This window comes from Botrytis sinoallii (genome assembly GCF_014898435.1).
Source record: "Botrytis sinoallii strain Bc 23 chromosome Unknown BSIN_008, whole genome shotgun sequence".
Taxonomy (NCBI): Eukaryota; Fungi; Ascomycota; class Leotiomycetes; order Helotiales; family Sclerotiniaceae; genus Botrytis; species Botrytis sinoallii.
Genome location: NW_024066035.1, coordinates 114,126 through 141,029, shown reverse-complemented (window position 1 = coordinate 141,029; position 26,904 = coordinate 114,126). Strand labels below are relative to the sequence as shown.

The following is a 26,904-nucleotide window of genomic DNA, read 5'->3' as shown; positions in this document are numbered from 1 at the left end:
TTGTACAATATCAAACTTTTTAAAAACTCATTCACAGCCCATTTGATATCATGCATTTCATTCATCGACTTACAATTTTTATTCGAGTTTCTACTTTCGAGGATCTGGTATTCGAAATGCCTGGAAGACTCGAATAGGATCAGTCGATGTAGCACATGCTTTATGCGTTCTTCGGTATATTCATGACATCAGGAATGGGGGGAAATGTGTCTAGAGATGGAGGACTGGAGGATAGTAGTTGAGTTTTGCTTTTTGATTTACACATGCTGCCAGTACCGCTTTCATGCGTGCTGATAATGAACCTTGATCGATCGTTGGTCAATTTACTCTTTTATTTTGGCAGGATGACCTTGATTTCGTTGCTTGATTACCTCGCGTACTTTGATTCATTGTTGTGGCGAGTGATGGAAGGCGGTGGTGGAGGGAAATCGTAATTGAGGGGGGCGATTGGGATGAAGTGTATGATATCAGAGATGGAGTGGATATTTCTTTTTGCGAATGTGCAAGCAAGAAATGAATTATTTGGTGAAGAGCGCAAGTGGTCAGGCGAGCGAAGGCAAGCAGATCTGATCAGATGAATGCTAGGAGAGGAGTCATTAAACGAAATATCGGATCAGCGAACCGACTGAAAATGAAAGGATGATTGAGAAAATATCCATGACTCTCTATTCACTTTACTTACCCATGCGGGGTGAGTATGAAGTCATAGGTAATTTGATCATATCAATCTCAATAAAAATTATCATACGAGAATAAACTGGTATTTACATGAGTGTGATGTGATGTGATGTGATGACCCTTGACTATGACCAAGTTGCAATATTTTTATTTTCTACAATCTTCTGCCTATCACTGCCTTCCTTTTTCCATATCACCGACTCTTCTTGGCACATTTACTTGGACATCCACCCCTTGATATCCACGAACCCAGTAGACTGGCTCGTCTCGCAAGGGTCAGATCTATTTCGGGAATAGGGCGATGATGTTGGCACGTGCACGTACGCAGGCAACATCCGAGAATGTAGCTTACTTTGATTTTTAATCACTATTTTCACCATGAGTGTTTCATACTCAGTCAACTCAACATGACCCTCTGTGACGTTGTGGTTATCTTGTAAATTGAATTGAAGTGAGTCACAAGAGCAACGGAATTGGCCATCACTGTGTAGTTACCGGTTTGCGAAAACACGATTTATCTATGTGTGTGGTTATTGGAATTAAGTTTGTTACAGAGCACAGAGACTCGTGATCTCCCCTGATTCTTTTCCTGTTTGGAAACGGAATTTGAAAAAACAAGGAGTTGCGAATTTGTAACAGTCCGGAATATATCTCCCTAGCGAGCTCGGCTTTTTGCTCGAGGAGACAAGATTATGTCTTCAGCACCTAATCTACGCAGAAACGGCAAACGTCCTTCGTGTGAACCGTGTAGGATTGGGAAATTGGCTTGTGGGCATGAACAGCCATATTGCGGGAGATGTGTGAAGAAGGGATTCGAGGGAAGGTGTTGGTATCATCCCGCGCCTATGAGTCGCGGGAAGGTGGATGGGGAGAGAGGAAGAACTGAGGAAGGTGGGGAAGAGAGTGGAGATGGGGGAAGCGTGAAAAGGAGGCGAATCAGTGGGAGAATCAGAGAGGGAGGTGAAAATGGAAAAGAATGGGTTGGTGGAAATGCAGAAAGAGGAAGAGGAGGATTGGATAGCTTGGCCAATGCTGCGGTCATGAGAGATGTAGAGAGAGAGGAATGCGGCGGGGAAAGCACAGAAGCTCTCGACAAATCCAAGCCACTCTCACAACATCTCCAAGTCAGTCACTCCCCCAAACAATTCTCTTGGTATGCTCACAACCGAGGCTGAATCTCGAGCCACAAAACCCTCAAACAATGTCTACCTTTCTTCCCGCGGATGTAGGTCAGCAACCCCCAATCGTCAATCACATAAACTTTCCTTTCCGAATTCTATAGATCCAATGCTTGGGAAACCAACGATGCAAAACAATTGGAACGGGGCTAGTTACAAGAGGAGTAGACGGTTCTGGGGGCCTACAAGTTTTGGGGCTGTTTTTAGGAATGGTGATGGGAATGGAGAGGGGAAGGAATTGGACGCGGAAAGAGGGAGTGGAGAAAGTGATGAGAGCGGGAGGAGAAGAGAGACATTGGCAGGAGGAATAGGAGGAATATTGGATATTGGGGACGATGGGAGGAAAAATCCTAGTTCGTGGCCTTTTGGCCCCCCGCTTGTGAGTCCCCATATAACATTTCACTTCGACTTTTGGAAATTTAATCTTTTCAAAGCTAGGAACGAATAGACCGACATCTTACACAATTCGTTGTGAAATGATCACCAAAGCACTTTGGAACATACCGTCACTTTCAAGCTGTAATAAACTTCTAGAGCGGTATCACGATCTTCTCGAATTCTCAGTCCTGCCCGAATTCATGATCAAATATTTGATTTCGAGTATCTATGATACATTTGGCTCAATCCTAGCTGAACCTTGTAGTAAGGAGAAATTTGTACCTTTCGTCGAAACATTACTCAGAAACGAAGAAACACCATTACCCTCATCTCCGGACGATGGTGTCGCGTGGCTCGACACTTTTTGCGGGCCCAACATTCGATTTGAATCTATGGGACTTTTATTCTGCTTCATAGGAAGAGCATACCAGAGTCTGATGGATGGAAATCCATTGTTTTTAGAAGAGGAAAATCATGGAAGGAATAGAAGACAAACAAGTTGGAGAATGAACGAGTGTGCGGATGTTATGGGGAAAATGTGTGATTGCACGGATACGGTAAATGAGATTGTGGTTGCATTTCGGGTGTCTATTTATGTGTTGGAAAGTACAGTGGTGGGAGATGAGAGTATGTTACTTTTCATTCGATTTGAAGGACTCAGTCACAATCATACCCGTTTCAGAAGATGGGCTAATATAACACTCAAACATTAAGGTTATAGTAATCTCAACCGACATGGAAATATGGTAACATCAGCGTGTGCTATTGGACTCCACCGTCTCCCCCATCTCCCTCCACGCCTCTTAACCACCACCGCCGAATACAAGCGTCGATTATTCAGTACAGTTTACTACATGGACAAATGTTCATCAGCTCTCAACGGCACACCGCCTGGTATTTCTCGTCTCTATTGCCGTCTCCAAATGCCTTCCGATCTCTCGGAAACAGAACTTTTCCTTCCCCGTGCCCAAATGCAACAAGCAATAGCTGCATGCGATGAGCAAGGATGGAATCGGAAAGGTGAAGTTTATTGTAGTACTTGCTATAGAGTCAATTTACAAATCTACATGATCAAAGAAGAGATATTAGAGGGAGCTTTAGGTGTGGATGTGGAGATCAGTCGTGAACGCATAGATTCTCTTCTTTCTCGTACTGCCTCTTTAACTCTGAATTGGCCACCGCAATTCAGTTTTAATCCAACATCAACAGGGAGATTACTATTTGTACAATTAATCTTTTCATTTGAAGCGCTACACAACACCCTTTTGCTATATAGGCTTGCAGTAGCAAATAGTCTAGAAGGGAATTATATCCAGGGATTATTGGATACGGCAATAGAAATGTTGGAAAAGGTCAATATGATGTGGGAGAAGAGGGATGTGTTGGTTGGATTTGAGTTCTGTTTCGATTGGTTTATTACGAGCTATGGAATCCCAGCGGCAGGTGTAATCTGTGTGGAGTTGCTAAAAAGAGTAAGTGGAAATTCCGCCTCTGCTTCTGGCTCTGAAACGAGGAAAATCGGAACTCAAGAGAAAACAATGGCGAGATTTCCCAAAAGTGTAGCAATTCAGAGATTGACACTCTTTGGTGCGTTTTTGGATTGGGTGAGAGATACGGATGGGAATTATGCATTGTTGAGAAGGGTGAGGGGAGTGGTGGGGCGCGTTTTGAAGTGGGTTCTCGATGGGGGAGATTTTGACAGGGAAGTGGAAAGGGAGAAGGAGAAAAGCAACTCTAGCCAAGAAGACCCTTCCAGGATGGCTCAAAGCACAATTGATCCAACACAAGTTCAGGCCCAAGAATTTACAAATAACACGGGGATTGAAAATGGAATAAGAGCTGAGGGACCACAAGTATGGGACAATGCAGGTGCTAATTTCCTACCGCAGCCTGCGCATACTGGACAGACGGTTTTTGATGAGTTTACGGCAAGTTTGGATTTCAATGCGGGACTGGAATCGCTCGAGGGAATGGGCATGGAAGAGATGTGGGGACAAGTTGATTGGTTGAATGCAGGGGATTGGATTGGGGGGTATTGGAATGGGAGGTACGGGGAATGGAAATGCGGGCTTTGGGTTTGGATTTTAGGATAATGATTTGGTGTGTTGTTTGTGGTAGATGGTACGGTACGTGGAAACTTAATCACGACTATTGTCAACAAACTGAGAGAGGTACGGCGATACGATGACGGCGATGGTTTTAGTACGGTATGATGGAAATGCATCTGGGAAGTTTTGGTCGAATTTTTAGGGTTGTTTTTGTCAAACATGATACGGCGTACGGAAATTCTGACAGAACTTTATTCTTTGGATGAAGTTGGATCAAGAGATACAGTTTTGATGATGCCAATACAGCAGAGGTACACTTTTCTCTACCGTTTCAATGAGCTTACGGCGTCTTGGCTGTATGAACGGTTGATGAGCTAGCTTATATAAGTTCTACAATCCTCCTAGAAATCCCACTCCTCCATTAACGCCCAATTCGATACAGACAACCAAAGCAATACCTACGAAATACTCACTCAAAGACATTTGCAATCTTTTTCACTTTGGATATTCAACGCATCATCAACACCCATTGTCAAATCACTACCTACCAAAACTATGTTCTCTTCACACAGCCGTCCAAAATCCTTCACGAAGTTTCCTGAACTACCCCTTGAGCTTCAACGCTTGGTGTGGAAATTCGCTTCTTTTGAACGTCGCCATGTACCCGTGGCTGCAAAGCGATGTCATTCTCTTAGCAAGCAAGTCACCGGAGAAGATGAAACTAAACAACTTGTCAGATTTCGATCCGATACTCCCATTCCCACACTATTTAGTGTTTGCCGAGTGTCGAGAGCAGAAGTTAAGAGATACTACAAGAAAGCCCTTGTAGCCGAGCACAACTTCAGATTCTTTTCCATCGGTCTCGCTCCCCGATTCTACATCAATCCCCACTGCGATGTCATTTGCCCCGTCGGCGACCTATTCGGAGATATCACAGTTATGCTCGTAGCCGCGATGCACAAAGCCCAGTGTCAGAGCATCGCACTCGACCAATCACAATGGGGTGCGCCAGCCAATCAGTTCATCGGATCGGCGGCTCTCGATCAATGGCTAACCAGTATCGTGCGTCCTCCTCACGCCTTGAAGTCAATCACTCTCTACGCAGGAACAGACTACGCAACCTCATACTCATACGAAGATGGATCTCGAGGCTTTCCTCACATCGTCTCGTCTATCGATTGGAATACCATCCAAGAGACAGATCAATGCGCACTCGGAATTGCAATTACGGATGTCCATAGATCTATCACCAGATATAGAGACCTAGTTCCTAAAATGGTACAGGACCGTCATGATGTTGAAAAGGGTCTTGCGGGTCCGCCGACACATCAATTGTTGACCAGAATACCCGTTTTTCACCATCTCTCAACAGAGGTTCTGGAGAAGTGGACGCCTCCCAGGTTGAGCCTGTTGATGCATGCAATTCCGAAGTCGCTTAGTGGGATTATGGGATCGAAGAATCCGTTTGAGACTTGGCATTGTGAGAGGGGGTGTCTGAATTGTTTTTCGAGGGTGGAGTGAGGGGTTGTTTGTTGGAGGGGGGTTGGATTGCCATGTTTGCTCGGATTATTTGGCTGGGTAGGAAGAGTACGAGGGGTTTAGGCGAAGACCTTTGACGGTTAGCTTTAGGATTGGGGAATTAGGGGAGGGGTAGTAGATAGATTGATAACTCAACAAACATTATTATGAAAATATTGAAGTCTGTTGAACTGTTAGCCAGTGATGAATAGTAATTTCAGCAACTTTACACCACAAAAATCATTGCTAGAAAGTTTACGCACATTGTATTACCAGCATGCGTCGATATCTACAATGTTATCTGCTTCAAGGTAATACAGAGTATTCCGAGTGGTATCACGTGAACAGTGTAGCATTGCACACAAAGATCAAATGTGGATACATGCATACGCATCTCTGTGGAACAGCAAAACCAAACATTGAACTTCAAAAATGGGTAATTTGACCACTAGTATCCCCAATCCTCCTAATCAGCACCACTCTGAAACCTCATTTCACCCATCAACTTCACGATAAATATCAGTTCATCAACGACCCATCATGTCCCTGCTTTTTGAATTCACGGGGGGCCCCCTCACATCCGTATTTATGACATTGCTGATGCTCTATATCCTGTGGACGATGCTTCTCTGGGCATCACCGATTTTTGTATTTTTCTTCGCGTTTTGGATGTTTTTTGTGAAGGCGTTTCTTTGGGGTGTGATTTGGGTGCTTGTGGTTGTTTATCTGGTGATGAAGATCTATGAGGTTTACTCTCATTTGCCGTGAGGATGGTATGGTTGGTGGGATGGCTTGCAAATTCACGTGCGCAGTGAGTAGGAGATGAGAGTGTTGGATTCGTTTGTGGATGGGAAGGTCGTGGATGGAATTGTTGGGTCGGATGGAGGAGAGGGTGTTTGGGAGGTGCGAAGAGTCGCATACCATAAGAAGTGAATGCATGATGATCAGGAATAATAGTCTGCAAATGAAGGACTTAGCTCGGGGTCTGGAAAATGTCTAGTTGAACGCATTCGTTAGCGAGACTAGTTGGTTTTGATGCTGTAGAAGAGGCATGTGTTGTGGAAGTAAAGTGACAGGCGTATTTTGCGTTTGCTGGTTGAAAATGCTTCGAATGACGGGATGGTCGTGTATCTCGATCTTTGTCAGGAGATGTGGATTGTATCATATCTTGTGTACAATGATAACTTTATGCTGCATGTAAGTTATCGCAACAAATCCTATCACCCTCGATGACATTGTTGACTGATATACAGGGAAACCAATAACTGTGATGCCAAATAATCGCGAATTCAATGTCAATGCCAGAAGCAGTGAAGTGATCCCAAGTGCCCAATGGAACACTTCAGACTCGATTTCTCAATGAAAATTACCTAGTCTCTTCCTCTTTGAATGCTCATGCTCAAATGCTTCATAATATTTCATGACGATATACTCAAGAAGGTAATATGGAGGTTGTGAATGTGGGGCCAGCAACGAGTGGTTCTAGCTTCTACGGTCCTTCGAACCTCCGATTGGTCAAGTGTGTATGTAAGCCCGACTATCGGCATCTTGACATCACCTCTTGGCGCTGCTACCTTGTTTTCAAAAGTTTCTGCTTGAGAACACATCGTTCTTCTCTGAACTATCAAGTCGACAGTATCGATATCTCAATTCCTTATACTCGGCATAGAACCAAAGAAAGTTAGAGGATAGTACTTCGTTCGATCGCACCTGTCTGAGGGCTCATCAATGCATCAGGGGGCCGATATCATCTAAAACTCTCATTCGATTTTACATCAATCAGGCTTCTCAATAGTTGGAACTGCAGTTCTATATCAGAGCGCTTCATATATCTGGATCGACTTAGATAGAATACATTGTTTTCTGAAAACATCGCATTATATTCAAAAACTTGGATTCACATTAGATCCGCTGGCCTTATACATCAGACATCTATCAATATTCAATTCATCATGGATCAGATCATTAAAACCCCGTCTGTTCCTAGACCCGTCGCTCCCAATACCATTGGATTCCTCAAACTACCCATTGAAATACGATTCAAAATCTGGGAACTCGTTGCCAATCAACCACGCAACCTTGACATTTGGTACCGACGTCTCGGACATTTTGAAGAGGAACGAAGGCGGTTCGCCTGTCAGGTGAATCGCTGGGTAACTCTTAGTGCCATACCCTCAATTCTGCATGTATCTCGAGAATCTCGTACCATCGGCCTCAAATTCTATCAATTGGATTTCGGAATCAACATTCCAACATATTATGGAATGAACATCATCAGTGAGCCGCGAATATATGTCAATTGGGATACAGACAGAATTGTTGCTGCGCAGACAAATCAGCATGGATATGGTGCCTTCAGCAACATGATTAATTCAGATGAACGTCTGTGTGGCACAAAGTTGCATAAAGTTGCCGTTCGTTCTGATCATTATGACCCAGGATTGTCAAAATCTCTGGGGCGTCGTTTCAATGAAATACTCATTTATTACGAGCCTTTTGTGTTCTATGATAGACTGAAATCGAGGAATTTAACGATTGAATTTGAACCTATTACTGGGGTTGATTTAATTTGTAATAAGGAGAAAGAGGCATTGGATGCACATGTTGCAGATATTGAGAAGGACGAAAGACGGTGGGACGAAGAAGTTACACGAGCGTTGGCAGAAGGTAAACCGGTCCCTGAGAGACTTAAAAATCACATCGTTGGTTCTTGGAAAAAGCCGGCAGTGAAAGTGGGGAATATAGTAATATATGGAAGGACGAGTGATGGTGGTAGCGAGAATGAGATATGGACTTGGAAAGGCTGGACTCCATTGAGTTCAGTTGATACTGCCACAAAATAGTTTACGACTGGTTTAAGAGGTGTTTTTACTCATCCCACAGGGTTATGTACTAAGATTTTAATTCATACTTAATCGTTGAGAACTCGAGTGTCTCATCTACTATGTCAACTACAGGGGCCCCCTATAATAGGAATACGAAGGAAATAGAATGTTCAAGCGAGCTCGTACTATGGAAGATGGAATACCCAGAGCAAAATATAGTTAAGGACTGTGACTGGACAATCAAGAGGATGATATTTCCGATTCGATATGACTATCCTTTTGTTGAGAGCAGGTTTATAGGCAAGCTAGGCAAGGTGGTTGGGGCTGCAGGATAGGTTTCTAAATTGTTTGGATATATACCAGGCCTAGTTCATTTCAAGATGGTCCTGCGATAGTCATGTAGCTGCTCGATAATGCTATAATTTCTCGACAACATGGTTGACACCGCTAAAAAAACTATTCTTACGATTTAGAGAAGATGCAACGCTTGTGAGACTATTTAATTATCAAATCGGAATCAAGAATCTGAAAAGTGGGACGAAGCATATTCGAACTGGGTGCGGTTCTACTTGTTCCGTTAAGTGCCAGCTTCTTGATGGATCAGCGGACCGAAAAGTATTTATATGGGTGAAAGATGTAAGCGAGACGATGAATGCTGGAGATATGCAAGTTTTGATAGTCTTTCAGGGGTAATATGTATGTTCAATCGTAATCTCGCTGAGCGAGAAAGATTGCGATGCTTAATCTCTGATAATTGACAAACTCATGAATTTGCAGTTCCAATGATTGCCTAGCTTTGTCATCACCATGCCATTTCACAAAATACCTGTTTCTACATCACACTTACGGTTGTTGTAAGAATATGGCCAAATTTCATACATATTCTAGCGTAGTTCGCCGTTTCCCCGGGAAAGGGTCACAGATATAATTGCATAAAAAATCAAGTTTGGAGAGACAGCGCCACGTAAATGACGCGAACCTTGAAAATTGCCGTTGCTTCTTCGATTAGCGATCTTAATCGACGCCACAATTGTTAGTGTCTAGATAGATGTTTACGGTGAAAATTTATGTCTTTAAAAGCCGTATGGCTGCATGAGTAGGTCTGTAACGTATACTCATCGCGTTCGAAGTTCGCGATACCGTAAGTAAACCTGACAAATCATGACCGTAAGCAAAAGTATTTAATGCTTTGGGGTACTTACTTAAAGGGAGCTTACCCCCATCGATCAACTCCTTCATTCTCATTTGTCAACATCAAAGTTACTGACACAAACTTACTATTTATCTCTCCACCATCGAAATACAATAGTCTCACCATTAAATCTTGCATTTATTGAATTTTAGTAACATCATCACCACAAAAGATGTCATACTCGTTTTTCGATCACTTTGCAGGAGCTGCAAGTCACAAGAGAAGCTTAATGCCAAATGCCACCGGTCCTGGTGTCTCTTCGCTTAAAGAGGAGCCACAAGAAGAATCCCCTGGCTCACCCATCATTCAAGAGTCTCCGGCAAAGGAAAATTGCCTACAGTCTCTTCCACCTCCCCCACCAAACTACTCAATCGTACCCTCAACCATTGACCTCGAAGAGAAATCTCGTAAACCCCATCTAGACACATTCCATCAATTCATGGATCTTCCACTGGAACTCCGAATCAAGATATATGAATTTGCATCTCTAGAACCAAGAGCAGTTCCTATTTGGCCCGTCTATACCGACCGAGAAAACGACGACGTCGGATTCCGATTTACATCCGAGACTCCTGCCATCATGCAAGTCTGTCACGAAGCTCGAAGAGAATCACAAAAGCTTGACATCTATGCACCAACTTCTGATACTTCATCTCCACTCCCACGTATCTGGTTGAAGCCTAACATCGATATCATCTGCCCTGTACGCAACGGCAGTTCCATCTGGACAGTTTTCCAATTCTTGAAATTCAGCCAGATAATCAATCGCCTCAATATCGAACGCTTATGCATTGATTCTTTTGAATTTCGATGTTCCCGGCTAACGGACAAATTGCAAACGTTTGTCGTCATTCCAAAGTGGATGAATCATAATCTTCGCCAGATTCTGGCTTACAGCTCGCTACATCCCATCAATATCTATCGTCAGCCTCTGAGAATTGTCAATTCTACCAAGCTTAATCTCGAACAACATTCCGAGGAAGTCACGATGCATTCTATGGAGGCGGACACCATGTTTGAAGAACTGGGAGATTTGATTGAGAACCTTAATTCTTTTCAAAAGGCTCAGAATGAATTAGATAAGATGTCGGGTGAAAGATTGGTTCACATGCCTAGCTGGCTCTATATGCATCGGAAAACATGGACTCGACCGGAGCTCATGCGCTGTGTGGCCTTGTAGATTGAGGCCATGGTGGAATTTTGGGTCGGATGCAGAACATTGGTTGTTTTGGTGCATAGTTTAACGACAAAATATATTCGCTGGGGGATATAGGTACTTCCGAGTTAAATCATGAGTGGTCACACAGCGCATTCTGCAGGCCGTGGTTTCTTCCTTTAAGCTGGCAACTGAGGTTCTGAAAACTTACTTATTATTCGGCTTTTACCAAAAGGTGCACGGGTACAGAATTTGGGGGAATAGAACTAGAGTGATAAATATCGCTTCGGGCATTCCTCTAGTTCTTCGGTTATGATAATAGGAAGATATTCTATTCTTCGCAGATACTTGAGCTATGAGCTTTGGGTCTACATTTCATCTTAGATTATCTTAGCTACATAAATCAGACTCAATTCTGACAATTCTCCATAATAGCATAGTAATTGGTTCATCATGGATCTTGTGCCTTCCTTATGTATCCCGTGACTCTATGTTTTGTAATCAATGTATAAGTGAACCGTCGAATATTTACAGACAAGTCAAAGGGACTATATCAGTATTAACTATACCAAACTAACTATATATTAATGACCCTCAATCTTAATCAGTATCCTTTGATCAATTCCGGTAACTGCAGCAAATATTTCAGTGCACATTACAGATACGAATTATAGAAATGTCAGATTATGAGCTCCCATATTTGTCATGGAAACGTTATCATTCATCAAAACATATGAAGCTCTTTAAATTTGAGAATATTTAAAGTGCTACGATTTGAGACTTTTGAGCATGGTTTTATTGCTATTGTTGATTATGATGTCTCAAAATAGGTCTTTATGTGTTCTATTCTAGATTCAGAGCTACGAAAGCTATGTGCATTACACTTGTGCTCTAGTGCGTGCTCATGCGTGTATATTCACTCGTATCGCAACCACCATACATCCAGCTGCGAAATTTGTGTATATTTATAACCACATTGCTGAGTTTTGAGACTTGCTTATTCCTAGGCCTAGACGTCCTACAATGACTCGTGAAACAAATCTTTCTATCAATAATTCAAGTCAATCGGAGCATCACGTAAAATATAGTACAGCCGCCTGTTTTCTACAACTACCTACCCAGGTATTAAATGTATGAATTCACCCAGCACCAATCAAAACATTGTTAATAAACTAGCGAGATACTAGTGCGATTATTTTTAAGCGAAATAAAGTCATTTAGCTATTTAATAATCACTTTATCTCTGTCCCAAGTAAACTCGACAAAGATTATTACAAGATTGAGTTTAATCTTCATAGGAAATCTTGTGAATATAAAGACGCATACTCGATATTAGTTTCTTGACTTCATTAAGATCATATAGATTATCAAGACATTAACTTTCTATAAACCTTCCAAATACGATTGAAAAGGTAAGTCAATTTCCCAACCATCAATAATTCACACCTGAATTTGTTGCAACATTTTGCTGTTGCTAATTGGCTTCTTTACAAATAGAACTCTCTTGATATCAAAACTGGGGTCGATCTTCAAATCTTCAACATTCCATCTATCTACCTCGGTCAGGTCTATTGGAACGAAAAGCGCATTCAATGAGCTCCAAAGAAAAACATGCAAACGGAATCAATATGTCTACCAACAACGGTATTTCCACAATCCACGATACCGCAACCAATAAAGATGTTCCCTTCAGTCGGCGATTCCCAGCAGATATTGAGTCAATGATATTCGAGGAAGCCTGTTATAACGAACGTATCGTATGGATACGTGAATCGCGGTTTAAGGTCGCAATCGATAGCGGATACTTAGATCTCAGGTCACTCTCTCGCTTCCGAAGTAATCAACCCGTCCCAGCCATCATGCACGTCAATGCAAATGCTCGAGAAATAGCTTTACGGCATTACAAAGCCGGCTTCGCCGCTCAAAAGGATTTCAACAAGCTAGACCTACCAGAGATAGAGAATCATCGCATCTATCTAAATCCAACTTCTGATATTGTTTGGCCGGTAAATTCAATGAGTAGTCATTTTGTGAAAAGCTTGAGAGATTTAAATGTAGAGACGATTGCCATAGACATCTTCCCTACTCTTAATATTCTCAGAGGGTATTTCAATTACGCCCTCTGCCCCAGAAATGGTTCCATAAAGCCGGCTGGGTCGAAAGAGACACTGAGGCTACAATCTTGGATTCATGATCAACCTACAGAGCTCTTTTGTGGGACAGATATAAGCATATTGCATGGTTCATCAGAATTTGGACTACCTTATTGCTGTGATGCGATGAGATTGTTCCACTCATTTGGTTAGGGAACTCGCCGCAACTCATTCACGACAAGTCAGAAAGAATCATGATAAGGGCAACGAAGGAACCCGGCACAGAGGTTACCTGAATGCCCAGAATGGCTTTTCGAAAGATCAGGCAACTGGCAGAGACCCAGGAACAAGTTCTTGCTTCATTGGCGTTAGAACTAGTAGGGAGTTTGGATAAGAATTCTGGAGGTGGAGTCTTTTATAAATGATATTTCTTCAGACTTATTTATTCAAGAATGAGGACATCCTCGCCACGTTCAATGGAAATGTATTCTCAAGAACCACAGACCCTGTGAAAGTCTAAGAGTTCTCAATGAGTGTGTATCAAGATTATCTAGTGATAATTATGGTTACTTCTAATTCACGAGCAAAGACGTAGGGATGGCTTGTGGAATGGAAAAAGGATACGTGATGTTCAAGTGGTCACGAGAATTGAAATTGGTTTCTGGGAGAAAGGAATTGATGTATAAGAACAGCAATCCTCGACGGACTGTGGTCAGCGTTTGTGACCTCATTGATGGCATCAACTTTTTCGCCAGATCTTCTACCTTTGAGCAACCAGTTGTCTCTGAATCATATCTGCAATTTTTTAATAAATCCTATAAACTGCATTGTAATCTACATGTGGATTTTGTCATGAACACGTCTTATGCTAGTACTAGCCCGGTAAACTAGACCCTCGTAACTTTGCACAGCAACTACACTCAATCATTTACACAAGTGCAGCTCTTTAGGTTTCCTAGCGCTGTTGCACCGTAATGATAAGCGAGCTTTCGTACCAAGTATGTATCAACTCATTTACGGTATTTTTTGACTCATCCGATTTATAATACAACGTTCAATAACTCGCGCGTCCTTGCTACGGTCTTATTCGCTTAGCTTGGTTGTAATTGGCTCGTTCCCATTCCCTTAGAAGCTTTAATTTTTCCCGTTCAAATTTCTGATTATTACATCCTCTTCTTTACAACATCAATCAAATCAAACCAGATTTCACATATAAATCTCCTCTTCCAACAAGATTCCTGAGCTCTGAGCTCCATCAGCTTTCCTCAACACTAATATTATCAACCTATTACACAAAGCCGAACTTCCAACTTTCCGAAGCAGAAACATGTTTAGAACAACCCCCCAGAGCTTCAATAGCTCCCAACAGAAGTCCTTGGGCTTTTTGGAAAAGCACCTAAGCACGTTCCACTTCTTTCCTCGCTTGCCAACAGAATTGCGACTGGTGATCTGGAAAGAGGCTTGCCGAGATGAGCGCACCGTCACAGTGTTCTCGAGTGATAGGGTTTTAGATGCGAAATTCTCTCAAGGTCATGGCGACTTGCTATTCTATACCTTCAGGAGTCGTAATTCAATTCCGGGGGTCCTCCACGCAAACGGCGAATCCAGATTTATCGCCATGAAGTTCTATTTACCCGTCTTTGACACGCGAATGGAATTCCCACTTGTTACTACATTGGGTACTGGAACAGCCGCATCCATCTGGATCAACCCTTCAACCGATCTCATCTGTCCTATGACATCCATGACTGATGACCAATGCGACGCTTTGACCCAGAAGATGCGCGATGTAAAGGTTGAACGCATTGCTCTGAATGATTGTGCATTCCAGAGATCTGCATCAATTCCTTGCGACAAATGGGGCTCATTCTCGACCCTAACGGTTCCTTTTTGGATGAATGAAGATATCAGAGAGGTCACAATCTACACCTCCCGATATTTGGTTCAACATGATGAAGACATCGAATTTACTAAGTTCGATCGTAGGGCAGCATTTCCTCCCAAGATGATGAAGTCGAAAATGGAGATTTCGCGTCGACAAAACACATCTTTTGGGAATCTTCAAAAAATCCTGAAGCAACAACTTCTTGAAGATGAGAAAAACAAGAAGCACAGCCGAGAGTGCGTCAAGCTTGCTGCTTGTCCACAGTGGTTGTTTGACTGCCGTGGAAAATGGACTAGACCAGAGCAACGAGAAATGGTTGCAAATCCTGTCAACTCCGTCACGATTTTGGGAGATAGATTGTTTGCGGAGAGGAATGGACTGGAGGATTGACGGGAAATCATTTCGGGAAATCCTAGGCTTTGGGTAGAAGGTGGAAAACACCGGAAATGTATTAGTTTAGCAATTCTATCATGATATATCATCACTCAATAGAATATTTATCTTAACATAACATACCTGTATCCCAATTATTCAGAATATGCCAATGCGGAGTGAGTTTGTGGCCCGCGTTGATTGGTCAAATTAGCGAAAATGGGGGGCTACACAAGGGAAGTTTGTGACTAATGATCTGTCGCTACCTAGCAAATTGACACATAAGAAAAAGTCCATAGTGATTAGTGGTTTCTATCATTAGCTGAGAGTTTTGGCAGGCTTTCTGGAAAGTTTACTTACTCTCGAGAAATGGCCGAGTGGCGTGTATAACAGTTCCTTCCGTTCACAACCAACTATAGCACAATGTTAAATGTTGAGATCTTGAATTCATTGGCAGCAATTGAACTATACTTTGTAGAAATAAAAATTTGTAGATATAGCGACTTCGAGAGTATCTGAAGATGAGAAACATGGTAATGAAGTGGTGGCTCAGGGATTTGATACTGTTAATGTCCGAAAAGCAATTCCAAGTGAGGGTTGAAAATGTCAAAATTGTGGCAAAGGTCCCATGCATTTGTTTTTCTTAAACAATCAAGAAAGAACATTAATTTCAAATGATTGATAGTGATTTTTGTAATGAGATTGTGGCTAAATGCACCAAACAGTGACGATCCACTAATATAAGGATTAATGTGACTGATAAAAACAAGCAGACCAAGTTTTCTCTTCATCCAATAATCCTATATTGAAGCCTGGTGATCAATGCAATTTGTAAGTCTCGACAAATAACTGAGCGCTAGAGCTCGCGTTCTTTGAATTCACATTGATGTAAAACAGAATAGACTCAGTCATCAAATCACATGTCGATATTGTGTCACTCATACAACAGTCCACGTGGAAACTTGCCGTGTTGGACGTGTAATTGCAATTGCAAAGAAATGATTATAAGTGGAAGAATCAACTCCTATTTTTCAACCCATTTCTCTCAACTGAGAAGTTTCATAACTTCTCCCGATTGAAGTAGCTGATCGCTATTCATAACGCTTTTCCAGTTTATTGTATTCAGTACACTTTTATTACTAAATGTTTTATCTTTAATTTTAACAAAATAGAGGCATATTTACTTCGTCTAAGACGCGGAGTATACGAATTTATAGCTCTATAGACTAAAGCAAGACTCACGTATATCCCTTATGAATATTCTGTTTATAGTCATCCAATAGCCGTAAGAAAATCTAAGAAACAAGCCAGTATTACCAGCGGTACACTCATTATAGTCTATATTGAATTTTAACAAATACATAGCCAGCTTATTTTCACGGCTTGATCGAAATTTTCAGTTTTCAAATATCATTATTTGTACAGATTAATCTTTCACTATTGTAACTCTCGGACCAGAAAATCCTTGAATCGGTCCTTATCATTTTAATTTCTCAACGCTAACTTGAAAGTCCTCCCTCCTTGGAAATTTCTTGCAGAAATTTCCATATCATACATCATGCGCTGCTATATTTCCCAACCAAATGCCCCCATACCAAATCCGTCTCGATAGAATCGCAGAATCTCATTCAAAATCTCTGAAAATATGCTATCCTCAATATTCAGCTTCAAATCAGACCCAAGACTAGAGACAATAGTTGTATGGCAATAGAACTCAAGGACTAGTTCTCATGTACAGCTAGCCGCGTATGAACAACACAGTTTCCAGAACACGAATCAATTATGTAATACCAATTCAAATTGTCCAACAGCACCAACATCAAAAAGGTCCAACCAAAGCCATTATATTTGCAACTCTCACCATTGTGGCATAGTCATTTTGAGACTTGAGAGCTTATGAGCTGTAAAGGTACGTGTCTCGATCATCAACCTGGGTTGTGCAACTGACCAATCGCTCTCAACATCAAATAGCCATTGAGGAACATCAGTGAGCTTGACTCTAGGCTTACCCTCTCTTTCAGCCGATTCATCTTGCCACTTCTGGTCTGCCTGAAGTTGGGCCAGCCTTTTGTATCCCCTTTTAGCATCGAGCATCTGGGTCCAATGCTTGTAAAAATGATAAAATTTCTGGAAATAGAATCTACCTGGGTCGTCTGAAGGTCTGTCGTTAGGTACGAAGGAGAGTTCTACATCTGTATTCAAACGTTGAAATGTGATATAGTAAAATATATCCTTGAAATATGGGCTCCAATTCGAGATTCCTTCCTTATGAAAAAATTTCTGCCATGTCTCGCAATTATGGCGCGCATCATCGGTCGCGTAATCATTAATCGCAATTCTCGAAACTTGAAGGATTTGGAAGAAAAGTTTGAGACCAACTTCGAAGTTGTGAGGGCTCCACTCCTGAACTGGACAAAATCTATCGATCGCGGGATTGAACCAGAAGTTAGATGGAAGATGTTGTACCATGGACATGTCGTTAGCCTTCAGGCGGTCATCCAATAGACTGTAGCGTTTTCTGGCCGCCTCGTAATAATCTTTACATGCCATGAAGCCCTCTGGAATGGGAATGTCGGTTCGAAACTTGAATCCCCCGGGCCTAATTGTGGCATGATTCCAACTGGAACATTTCGCGGATTTACATCGACGGTCTTTTCCCAGATCATCAGTTGGATCTCTCTTGGAACGTTTCTGAAAACTGTGAATTCATCTAGCACTACTTTTCGAGAGGAGACAGGAGCTAAGACGTGGTCATTTGGCGGAATTGATGAGAATTGGGCCATGTAATTAGCGCTAAAAGTTGGTCCGGTCGCGTTTGGTAAACTTTCAAACCAAACATTCTGTGTCGAGCTAGGAATTGATTCCGTCGAATTTGTAGAAGCTTGAAGTCCTGGCGTTACATCACAGGTGGTATCTGGTAGAGGCTGTTGAGCTGCTGGTCGCGCTCGTCCCAAACGTTTCATGGGTTTCCCTTGTTTTTTCATTTTCTTTAAAGGGGGTACAATTGAAAAATGGAGTTTCAATCACAAATGTATTTTCAAAGCAGTTTGTGTATTAACAAGAATTTAAGAAACTGATCCTGAAAAGATGAACACATTTATACCAAACCACAGGAAACACGGTCGAGCTTGATTACACCGAATAAACTTCATGAGAAGTGAATAGTCCATATTTTGGCACTACATCTTATCATGCGGTATAGATGGCCCCGATCGAAAGATCAAAGATATGTCACCGTATCAGAAATGTATACTCATTCGAAGAGATCGAGGTTACGGTCAAGATTCATATCACGCAGTTAAATTCTGTCTATAGAAGATAAAGTTTTTAGGTAGCACTACATATTTCGGTAAAATGTGATGCGGGGAAACGAATTGCGCAGGTTTAGGAAACGTCTCGCTTAATTCTCAATCTGGCGCACGTATATAATCAATATAACCTCGTATCCCGTTATAATACGGCGTAATGATTCCGTTCATTTGATCGCGTGTTCGCGCGGTCGCGGTCTTGATGGGCGAAAAATACTGAAATTCTCTTCCCAAAATATATTCTCTCTTAGGTCTAACTGATACTTGAATCTTTTCGCGAAATCTTGACAAGGCAATTCGATATCTATCAGCGATAGCAATCCATTAAACTATCCTTCTCATATCACTTCGATATCGAATTTTCCTCTTTTCAATTCCCTCCCTTCAATCAACGACAAGGACCAACATTAATATCGACCACCATGTCCCGAAGCTCAATTCAAGCTATTACTGCACCTTCTACGTCTCGAACAAAATCGAGATCCAATCGAACGACCATGAATAATATCCCACAAGAATTGTTCGAAAGGATCTGGGAGATGGCAGATACTGGACTGGGTCGGAACGTTCCTGTCAGCTGCAGACTTGTTGGAAAAAGCTTCGAGATCTACAGTACAGAAGCAAAATCCAATATCACAGCATTGGGTGTCCATCGGCGATCAAGACAATGGGCCAGCACAGAAAGTAACGTAGCAAGACTTCTGCGAAAAAAAGGCCACAGGAGATCTCATAGCCAGGTTAAATCACTTTACTTAGATCCTAGACGTGACCGAATCTGCCCAATCAACGAAACACAATGGACAAGAGAAGCCGTTGAGTTTCTCTATTGGTTTATGAAAGCTATTGGAGTAGAGCGCATCGCTGTTAGTGATTGTTCTCATACGCTTGGCATTGACAACATTGCTCGAGGACCTTGGGCTTCCTTCTACTGGTGGTCCGAAATCGAAAACTGGAGCTCTACTTTTTCGGAGACATTGATGTACACGACAAAGATTGGTCTTGACGTGCATCAAAGAATGAAATTCGTTGATTGGAATGGAGCTCCAGCTCCAGTTACTCTAGGCTATCGCGAGAAGCGAGCTCGTGAAGGGCAGAGATTGAAGGCTCGACTTGCAACCCGAAAACTTCAGGTTGCAGAAAAAAAGCAAGACATGGCAGATGATGTTGCAAAAAGCGAAGGAATCTCTAGGATTAAGCAGGATGGGGTACCTGCTTGGTTATTTGAAGCTGGGCGTACTAGGCGCGACTTCAACTTGAGGCCGATGGTTGAAGTGGGCTCGCTCGACCCTGGGGATTAATTGTTGCAGATGATGATGATAGATCGCCGAAAAGTAATGAGGAAACTGATTCCAAAGCTAATATCTACATCTATCGCATGTGCAGAGAGAATGAACAATCTGGTGAGGCACTAGTAGTCTGAATCAAAGTGAAGGGACAGAGGATAGAGATGGTGAAGAAGATACAGACTTCAGCGAGGAATCGGAAGAATATGGAGGAATACAGAAAGAAGAAAGTTAACATTATGTCGAAGAGAAAATATAAATATTAAGATAAAAAGACTGAAGTGTGTTCACACTGAGGTACAACCATATTTAAATCACTTTGAACCTTATAATTATCCATTGTATTTTGCAAAAAGAAAAGAAAGTCTTAAACAGATGACAGAATGTATCATGGGCTTCATTCACGTGCCACCACTAACGGACTGATAGCAACTTTATGTAATAAAGTATTTGTGATCATATTTCAATTGATGAATTAAAAAATAAACTCAAAACTCAGACATACCAAAGGCATAATGATCATATTGCCTACGGTTTCATGCTAGAGATTGGTAATGTCTCCCACAATTGTACAAGTACTCAGTCAGGGTGTACCAAAATCAATTCTCTTGTTTTACTCGGTTTGATTGGAGAAGTAGTGATAGGAACTCAAGGGGCCAGATAGATTGTAATTCCTCTGGAACTTGATGATAACAGTTCAAAAAATAGGCAAAAGTAGAAATTCGAAATCAGGTTATTCTAATCATAATGATCTAGTGATAAACTAATCAGTAGAAAGGCATCGTTACTTTACCCTCCCAAGACACATTCCAGATCACTAGCTCTCATTTCCACCTCTTCTTTCCGCTTGTGGGACGAGATAGGGGCGGAGGGGGAGTTAAATCGACAGTCATGTTTTGAGCAGGGCAAGTCAACTGAAGATTTCCAGACAGCCGTATTGAAAAGTTCACAGTTCTTAAGATAGGCGAGAGAACAAATAAAGGAGTTTGTTTGTACTGTATATGATCAAGATTGTGAGAAACTACCCTCATTACGGCGATATGCCACATCACAATTGCGTGGCATCGATGAGCACATCCCCTATAAAACCTCTATCTAAACCAGAAAGATTGTATGTTGAATGCTTACTACATATTTCTCTTCCTAACATAATCTTCTCTAAAAGGACTACTTTGCGTTGATAATATCTAACTGCAACATTAATTTAATAACATTTCCATGGGCGACATCTCCAGAGTCCATACCACAATCACACTTTCAAGCTTGAATCCAGAAGAAGCAATACCATCGAAATTCAGGCAAACAAAATCAACCTACAAGATGGATTCATCAACTATCGCATTCAAGAATATGTCACTGTCTGACGCAAAAGTTCTTAAGTTATCATATCTCTCCACCATTCCAAATGAGATATTCGACACGATTATGGCCGAAGCCGAGATCCAAGAACCTCGAAATGTTACTGTTAGATGCAAGAGATCCAGTAACACATTCGAGATCCATAGTGACATGCAACCGTCAAAGGCTTCACAAATTTTCTGCCGGTCGAGACAGTGGGCTAAGTCACAGCATGTCGTATCTCACTTGGCCCACCGCAGAGGCTACGTACGTCTGGCCCCTAGAGCCCCTGCAAAACTTCTAATTCAATCCAGAAATAGACACACTCTGTCCCATCATGGAACAGGAGTGGAAATCAGAGGCCTTCTACACACTCTGCGAAGTTTTGAAAATTATCAAAGTGTGCAGGATTGCTATTGGCGATTGCACACATGCCGAGGATGCTCTGAAGAGTCAATGGGGATCCTTCTGCAGTATGAAAAACATAGAAAATTGGAGTTCAAGCTTCAAAGAAATCATAATGTACACAACGAAACGAAGCTTCGACGAGCATTATAGACCAAACTTTGCTCCATGGGAAAGCAGCAGAATAACTCTAAGTATGTACCAAAGCAAGGCTCGGAGCATTCAAATGCATCATTCCAGGCTAACTCTGAAGAAACTCATTGCAATAAAAGATGCTCAAGATATGGCGGACGAAGAGGCCAAGCGTAATGGCGAAGAAAGGACAATGGTGGAAGGGATTCCGGCCTGGTTTTTTGAAAAGACAGCTAAGGCAGACCTTGATTTAGAAATTATGGTAGAGGCTGGATCTCTTGATCCTGAGATTGGAGAGGATGAAAATGGTGGAGATGGCAATGTCGGCGACGAGAATGATGTAGGCCATGACGAGGATGAAGACGAGGAGCTTGAGCCAGACGAGGGCATCGAAAATGAAAACAGTGATGACTACTTCACCGATTAGGTAATTGAGGTAGAATAGCAAAACCAAATCCATATAATAAATATTTTGAGTTCATTGAATCACTAATTGCAGTAAATATATTATTTCCTAAATTTGAGCCTTATCGACATGTCAAATATCACAAGTTTCCTATCCTATCAAATTCAAAGTCCATTTAGACAATGGATAGTTGATGGCGACTCAACAAACATACAGAGGATCGTATAACTCTTTCAGTTTCATCCTTGGTTTATAAATACAACTGAAGCTAAATTGCATTACGGAGTTTGTACAAATGCACCATGCCTAGCAACATAAGCCGAGAAAATCGTAGAGCGAGGCTTGACGACGGGAAATACATCTGGAGCAAATACACAAAAAATCAAATAACAGGATGCGCTACAAACTTGATTGATATACTACTCATTGCGAGGCAAAATTCTGCTGAGTATAGACCTTCTTTTATATAAGTGCAAACAAGATACTAGTTATTGTGCTAAGATACATTCTCTGCTCGGTATGGTTTCAGGAGATGTAGTATGGATTCAAACAGCTAGCTAATTTAGCATTTATCGATAACTCACAGATAGATGCTCAGAGTGTAGGGAAAGGTAAGATTGCGAGACTATCAAAAACGTGAGACATGAAATTTGAAATCAATCTCGCTACAATACAAAATTAAGACTTTTTCTGGTCACAATAATCGAATATTCAACGAGATTACTCTATCTTTGCTATCTTCATTCCTAAACACAAAACCAAAATCACTATTCCTTTTCTCCTCTTGAGAAGAAAGTCGGCTTGCATAAATGCTAAGTGAACAAGTGAATTCAAAAGCTAAGCGTAGCAGTACAAGAGAACTTGGAGCCTTCAACACGAAGAAAAGAACAAAGAAAAAGCTTTGCTTATACTGTATATAGTAAGGATGATATCAAGATATATCCAGATACGGCGATTCTCTCCCGGTGGTCCACGCGAATAGCGCGATAGCGTGAAAAACTCGCGCTATTGCGCTACCAGGTAATAATCTAAACACTTCTCAGAATCATTATTAGCAGTCTATAAAGGCTAGATTATTTCTCCTTCAAAAATATCATCCTGGACACTTTCAAGACATCCATTCACAACTCTTATCTCTGAATACTATCTTGATAACATTTTACAACGAAAGACTTCCCACGTCATCCTCTCGACTATTAACTTCGAGTTCAAGCTTACTTTTGAACTATCAATACCTAACGCGACAATGGAGAACTCAAGATCGTCAATCAATGAACAGGTGGACCCATCCGGTGAGATCGACATGGAAATCACAAACCTTGATACACATCATCAGATCAGCAATCAATCTGCACCACTTCGTGCCTCCGATATCTCTAGGAAGGCACCCATTCATCTCCCAAACGAAATATTGGACCTTATTTGGAGTCACACATATATCGTAGAGCCACAAAATATTACAGTCAGATGTAAGAAAGTGGGAGAAAGCTTTGAACTATGGAGTAATGAGCCATATTCCATAGCATTGCGCGTCTGCCGACAATCGAGACAGTGGTTCAAGGACCAGCATCACGACAAACGATGCAACGTAGCTTCCCTTGCGCAAACTGGAGGCTATATTGGACCACTGAAACCACTGAAGAATCTTTGGTTTAATCCATTAATTGATCGCATCTGTCCGATTGTTGAAGGAGATTGGAGTGATGAGGCTTTCATTACCATGTGCAACGTCATGCAAGCCACTAAGGTTGCCAAAATTGCAGTGAGTGACTGTTCCCACGAATCAGCCATCTACAGTCCTTGGGCGGCCTACTATAGACTAAGCAATATCGACAATTGGAGCTTGAGTTTCAGAGAAACCATTATTTACACAACCAAGAGCGATATCAATGAGAACCGCCAGCTCATGCTCATTGAATGGACTGAATTTGATGTTAAGTTGGACATGTTGCAGGAGAAGCGCCGCAGAATTCAGATCAATTACAAGGCTCTGCCGACCTTTAAAAAGGTCTCGGAAGCATACGCAGACCAAGTAATTGCAGATACTCAAGCAAAATTTGAGGGAAGCATAGCAAGGAAGGCCCCTAATCTTCCGATCTGGCTCTACCAGAACAAGGAGGGATGGGAGGGTCTAAAGTTGCAGATTATGGTTGAAGCTGGCACCTTTGATCGCCAAGAAAATTATCTGGGCAACGAAACATCGGACAGCGATAATAACAACGATGAAGAGGCCAGCGACTCCGAGGAGGATGAAGATGAGGAACCCGAGGAGGATGAGGGTATCACGGACGAGAACAGCGACGACGATACTGAGAACTAAGCAGTGGCTAGCTGAACCCAGAATGCTCTCTGAGGATTGATTTTGTCATATCATACCGTCAGCTTCACATAGCCAAACATGTTGAATGGCATTTACTGTATGAAAACCTCAAATAATTAAGAAGAACCATGTAGCTTTCAACTTCGAGTCTCGGACAAAGTTCTCAGGAGATAATGAAGTAAAAGAAGTACTTGAAAGTAGCAATGTATTTTAAGAAATGCTAGTGGGACAGAAAGACCATACAGATCAATTTAATAAGATTGAATACCAGAAATACAATGCACGTGATTTTTGAAAGGTGAAATGTATGGTGAGTAAAGATCCTTTTTTCATATGTCTGCGCCATCCAAGTGGCAATTACTCCTTGACTCTCCACTATGTTGAGGCCAGGCTCCGCAACAGAGAAATCCTTCGTAGAGGACAGATTCTGAACATAAAGCGTACTTACGCAATGCTCTGATCATACTCTAGTCCAAGCATTGTTGAACTTGCAAAGATGCCCTGTGTGACTTTGTGCTCCTCGTTCTAACGATGAATAACAGATTTCTCTGAAATTTTCTTTTCCATCGTTGTTTCTTTTTGTCTGGATTGGTTTTTAGAACATTTAATCAATCTCTGCTGAATTATGTTTCCATAGTTGTTTACTTCAGGCTGTGTTGTATGTCAAAGTGAACATGCCAAGAAAGGAATACACTTCTGTGAAGTTTCGTTTCCTAAATTTTTATATTTCAGTTTTGACTTATGTTGTCATGTTATTGGGTTGCTATTTATATTTTATTAGCCAGCCTTGAACAAGAAATATGTTTGCATGTTAGTTGTGATGATTTGTTGTTCTGTATAGCAAGTCTGCTGATATGGCAATCACCAAGCGGGGTGGTGTTTGCTGGTTGAGCTGCTCTAGCGATGCAATGGCTTTGTTCAGACTAGAAACGCTTGAATACAAGTAATTCCAGTACTCAATACATGGATTGACCTAAAATAAGCACATCAAAGCTGATAAGTAGTCTGTCTGGGATTGTGCTTAGTGAAAAGTTCTTGGTATAGTATTTGGAAAGCAAATGCATAACAAAATACCAGAGAAGTCTCTGGATTATTAATCTAAGCCTCCACAAATTTTCTTTATAATCTTTCAACGGACTGTCGCTCGAAAGCCAATTACTAGCCTGAGGAAACAGAAACTTATCCAAGAACTATAAGCTTTAAGTACAATTTTTTTTTTCATCATAAGATTTAGCAAAAACATACCAAAGTAACAACCCTTCTCTCCCTTCTGGCCGATACCCATTTTGAGAGTCTTTCAATGGTGAGTACGGATTATCCAGTCAACGTGTGGGCCCAAAGAATTCATCTGGTAATTTCCCTTGATTCACTTGAAACATACCCATTGGGCTATCTCCAGTGAGTTTCTTCAAGCCGTTCCTAACTGTCAACCGAGGATAACCGAAGCTCCAGGCCCAAAAGTCGGCAATATTACCATCATAGCTACATTGAAGGTGAATCCAATGGCTATGATAACATTGTGTGTTACAGGAAAGTACCTCACACTCTCTGAAGAGATTTCCACCAACTAAGCTCAACCGTGAACGTTCGCTTTATACATATATTTTTGAATCCCTGGTATTTAAGCGATGTGGCAATACATAGTTGTATAAAATTGAACTAAGCAACCTTGTCTTCTCTGGATTAGAAGCCAAATTCAGAACTTATTTCTTAAATACGTACTGATGAGTGAGGAGAAGGTCCAAGCGAAGAGACCAGATCATATCGCCGTATGACTGAAGTCAGATAGAGCGCTTGTAGAGCGCTTGTTGATCGCCATTGAGTAGAAGCCCCAGGCATTCATCAGTCTTTAGCAAAGTATCTGCTTTGAAACGTCGATTCTAGTAAAGTGATGCCGTTTGGATTCATCGTTAGATTGAAAAAAACAGGCCTTCTGGATGCTCTTAAACATCGTGTCTTTCAAATACATGAACGCCATAGCCACAAACTTCAGACTTGAAGCCACCACGTGATTCGACGAGCTTCTCTCATCACAGACTGGTCCTATGGTCTTCTAGTACACAATGGAAACCATTGTTTCGAATCGAATCGATGGGACAGTCCTCGAGATGGCAAGCATGATCTTTGACATAGCCATTGGGTATGTAGCATATACTGGTGGTATTCGCTTGCAATGCATCTATTCCACCTTGGCCCTGTTTGACAAAGTATGTGCAATGATATTCTTGAACTCGACGAAGTTGTCTTTTGTAGAAGTCCCTAAACTCAAGATTAGTGCTATAAATATTTTTTTGGATACATATGAGGAATTATGGGCTTTAGAGGCTTGTAGATAGTGGAGACGATGACCGTATATATCGAGGTCCTAGCCATTAAATTTTAGCGTCTG

The 26,904-nt window shown here is 41.6% G+C and overlaps 11 protein-coding genes across 11 annotated transcripts; 10 read left to right on the top strand and 1 right to left on the bottom strand.

Annotated features, from left to right (window-relative positions):
• Positions 1–1,370: 1,370 nt before the first annotated feature.
• Positions 1,371–4,327, top strand: EAF02_005143 (uncharacterized protein; the record flags this gene model as incomplete). Its single annotated transcript, XM_038901191.1, has 4 exons — positions 1,371–1,802; positions 1,849–2,235; positions 2,291–2,861; positions 2,949–4,327. 4 exons carry the CDS (start codon positions 1,371–1,373, stop codon positions 4,325–4,327), a joined length of 2,769 nt encoding a protein of 922 aa, XP_038758531.1.
• A 510-nt stretch (positions 4,328–4,837) lies between these two features.
• EAF02_005142 (uncharacterized protein) lies at positions 4,838–5,803 on the top strand (the record flags this gene model as incomplete). Its single annotated transcript, XM_038901190.1, has 1 exon — positions 4,838–5,803. The coding sequence occupies one exon, from the start codon at positions 4,838–4,840 to the stop codon at positions 5,801–5,803; it is 966 nt and encodes a 321-aa protein (XP_038758530.1).
• Positions 5,804–6,232: 429 nt separating this feature from the next.
• EAF02_005141 (uncharacterized protein) lies at positions 6,233–6,568 on the top strand (the record flags this gene model as incomplete). Its single annotated transcript, XM_038901189.1, has 2 exons — positions 6,233–6,236; positions 6,324–6,568. 2 exons carry the CDS (start codon positions 6,233–6,235, stop codon positions 6,566–6,568), a joined length of 249 nt encoding a protein of 82 aa, XP_038758529.1.
• Positions 6,569–7,752: 1,184 nt separating this feature from the next.
• On the top strand, positions 7,753–8,643 carry EAF02_005140 (uncharacterized protein; the record flags this gene model as incomplete). The annotated part of the gene is made up of 1 exon (XM_038901188.1): positions 7,753–8,643. One exon carries the CDS (start codon positions 7,753–7,755, stop codon positions 8,641–8,643), a length of 891 nt encoding a protein of 296 aa, XP_038758528.1.
• A 1,346-nt stretch (positions 8,644–9,989) lies between these two features.
• On the top strand, positions 9,990–10,997 carry EAF02_005139 (uncharacterized protein; the record flags this gene model as incomplete). The annotated part of the gene is made up of 1 exon (XM_038901187.1): positions 9,990–10,997. The coding sequence occupies one exon, from the start codon at positions 9,990–9,992 to the stop codon at positions 10,995–10,997; it is 1,008 nt and encodes a 335-aa protein (XP_038758527.1).
• A 1,604-nt stretch (positions 10,998–12,601) lies between these two features.
• Positions 12,602–13,460, top strand: EAF02_005138 (uncharacterized protein; the record flags this gene model as incomplete). The annotated part of the gene is made up of 2 exons (XM_038901186.1): positions 12,602–13,077; positions 13,280–13,460. 2 exons carry the CDS (start codon positions 12,602–12,604, stop codon positions 13,458–13,460), a joined length of 657 nt encoding a protein of 218 aa, XP_038758526.1.
• Positions 13,461–14,393: 933 nt separating this feature from the next.
• On the top strand, positions 14,394–15,341 carry EAF02_005137 (uncharacterized protein; the record flags this gene model as incomplete). Its single annotated transcript, XM_038901185.1, has 1 exon — positions 14,394–15,341. One exon carries the CDS (start codon positions 14,394–14,396, stop codon positions 15,339–15,341), a length of 948 nt encoding a protein of 315 aa, XP_038758525.1.
• A 1,839-nt stretch (positions 15,342–17,180) lies between these two features.
• Positions 17,181–18,307, bottom strand: EAF02_005136 (uncharacterized protein; the record flags this gene model as incomplete). Its single annotated transcript, XM_038901184.1, has 2 exons — positions 17,181–17,881; positions 17,908–18,307. 2 exons carry the CDS (start codon positions 18,305–18,307, stop codon positions 17,181–17,183), a joined length of 1,101 nt encoding a protein of 366 aa, XP_038758524.1.
• Positions 18,308–19,053: 746 nt separating this feature from the next.
• EAF02_005135 (uncharacterized protein) lies at positions 19,054–19,929 on the top strand (the record flags this gene model as incomplete). Its single annotated transcript, XM_038901183.1, has 1 exon — positions 19,054–19,929. One exon carries the CDS (start codon positions 19,054–19,056, stop codon positions 19,927–19,929), a length of 876 nt encoding a protein of 291 aa, XP_038758523.1.
• A 1,203-nt stretch (positions 19,930–21,132) lies between these two features.
• EAF02_005134 (uncharacterized protein) lies at positions 21,133–22,216 on the top strand (the record flags this gene model as incomplete). The annotated part of the gene is made up of 4 exons (XM_038901182.1): positions 21,133–21,397; positions 21,484–21,519; positions 21,573–21,851; positions 21,930–22,216. The coding sequence occupies 4 exons, from the start codon at positions 21,133–21,135 to the stop codon at positions 22,214–22,216; spliced, it is 867 nt and encodes a 288-aa protein (XP_038758522.1).
• Positions 22,217–23,441: 1,225 nt separating this feature from the next.
• Positions 23,442–24,515, top strand: EAF02_005133 (uncharacterized protein; the record flags this gene model as incomplete). Its single annotated transcript, XM_038901181.1, has 1 exon — positions 23,442–24,515. One exon carries the CDS (start codon positions 23,442–23,444, stop codon positions 24,513–24,515), a length of 1,074 nt encoding a protein of 357 aa, XP_038758521.1.
• Positions 24,516–26,904: the final 2,389 nt, after the last annotated feature.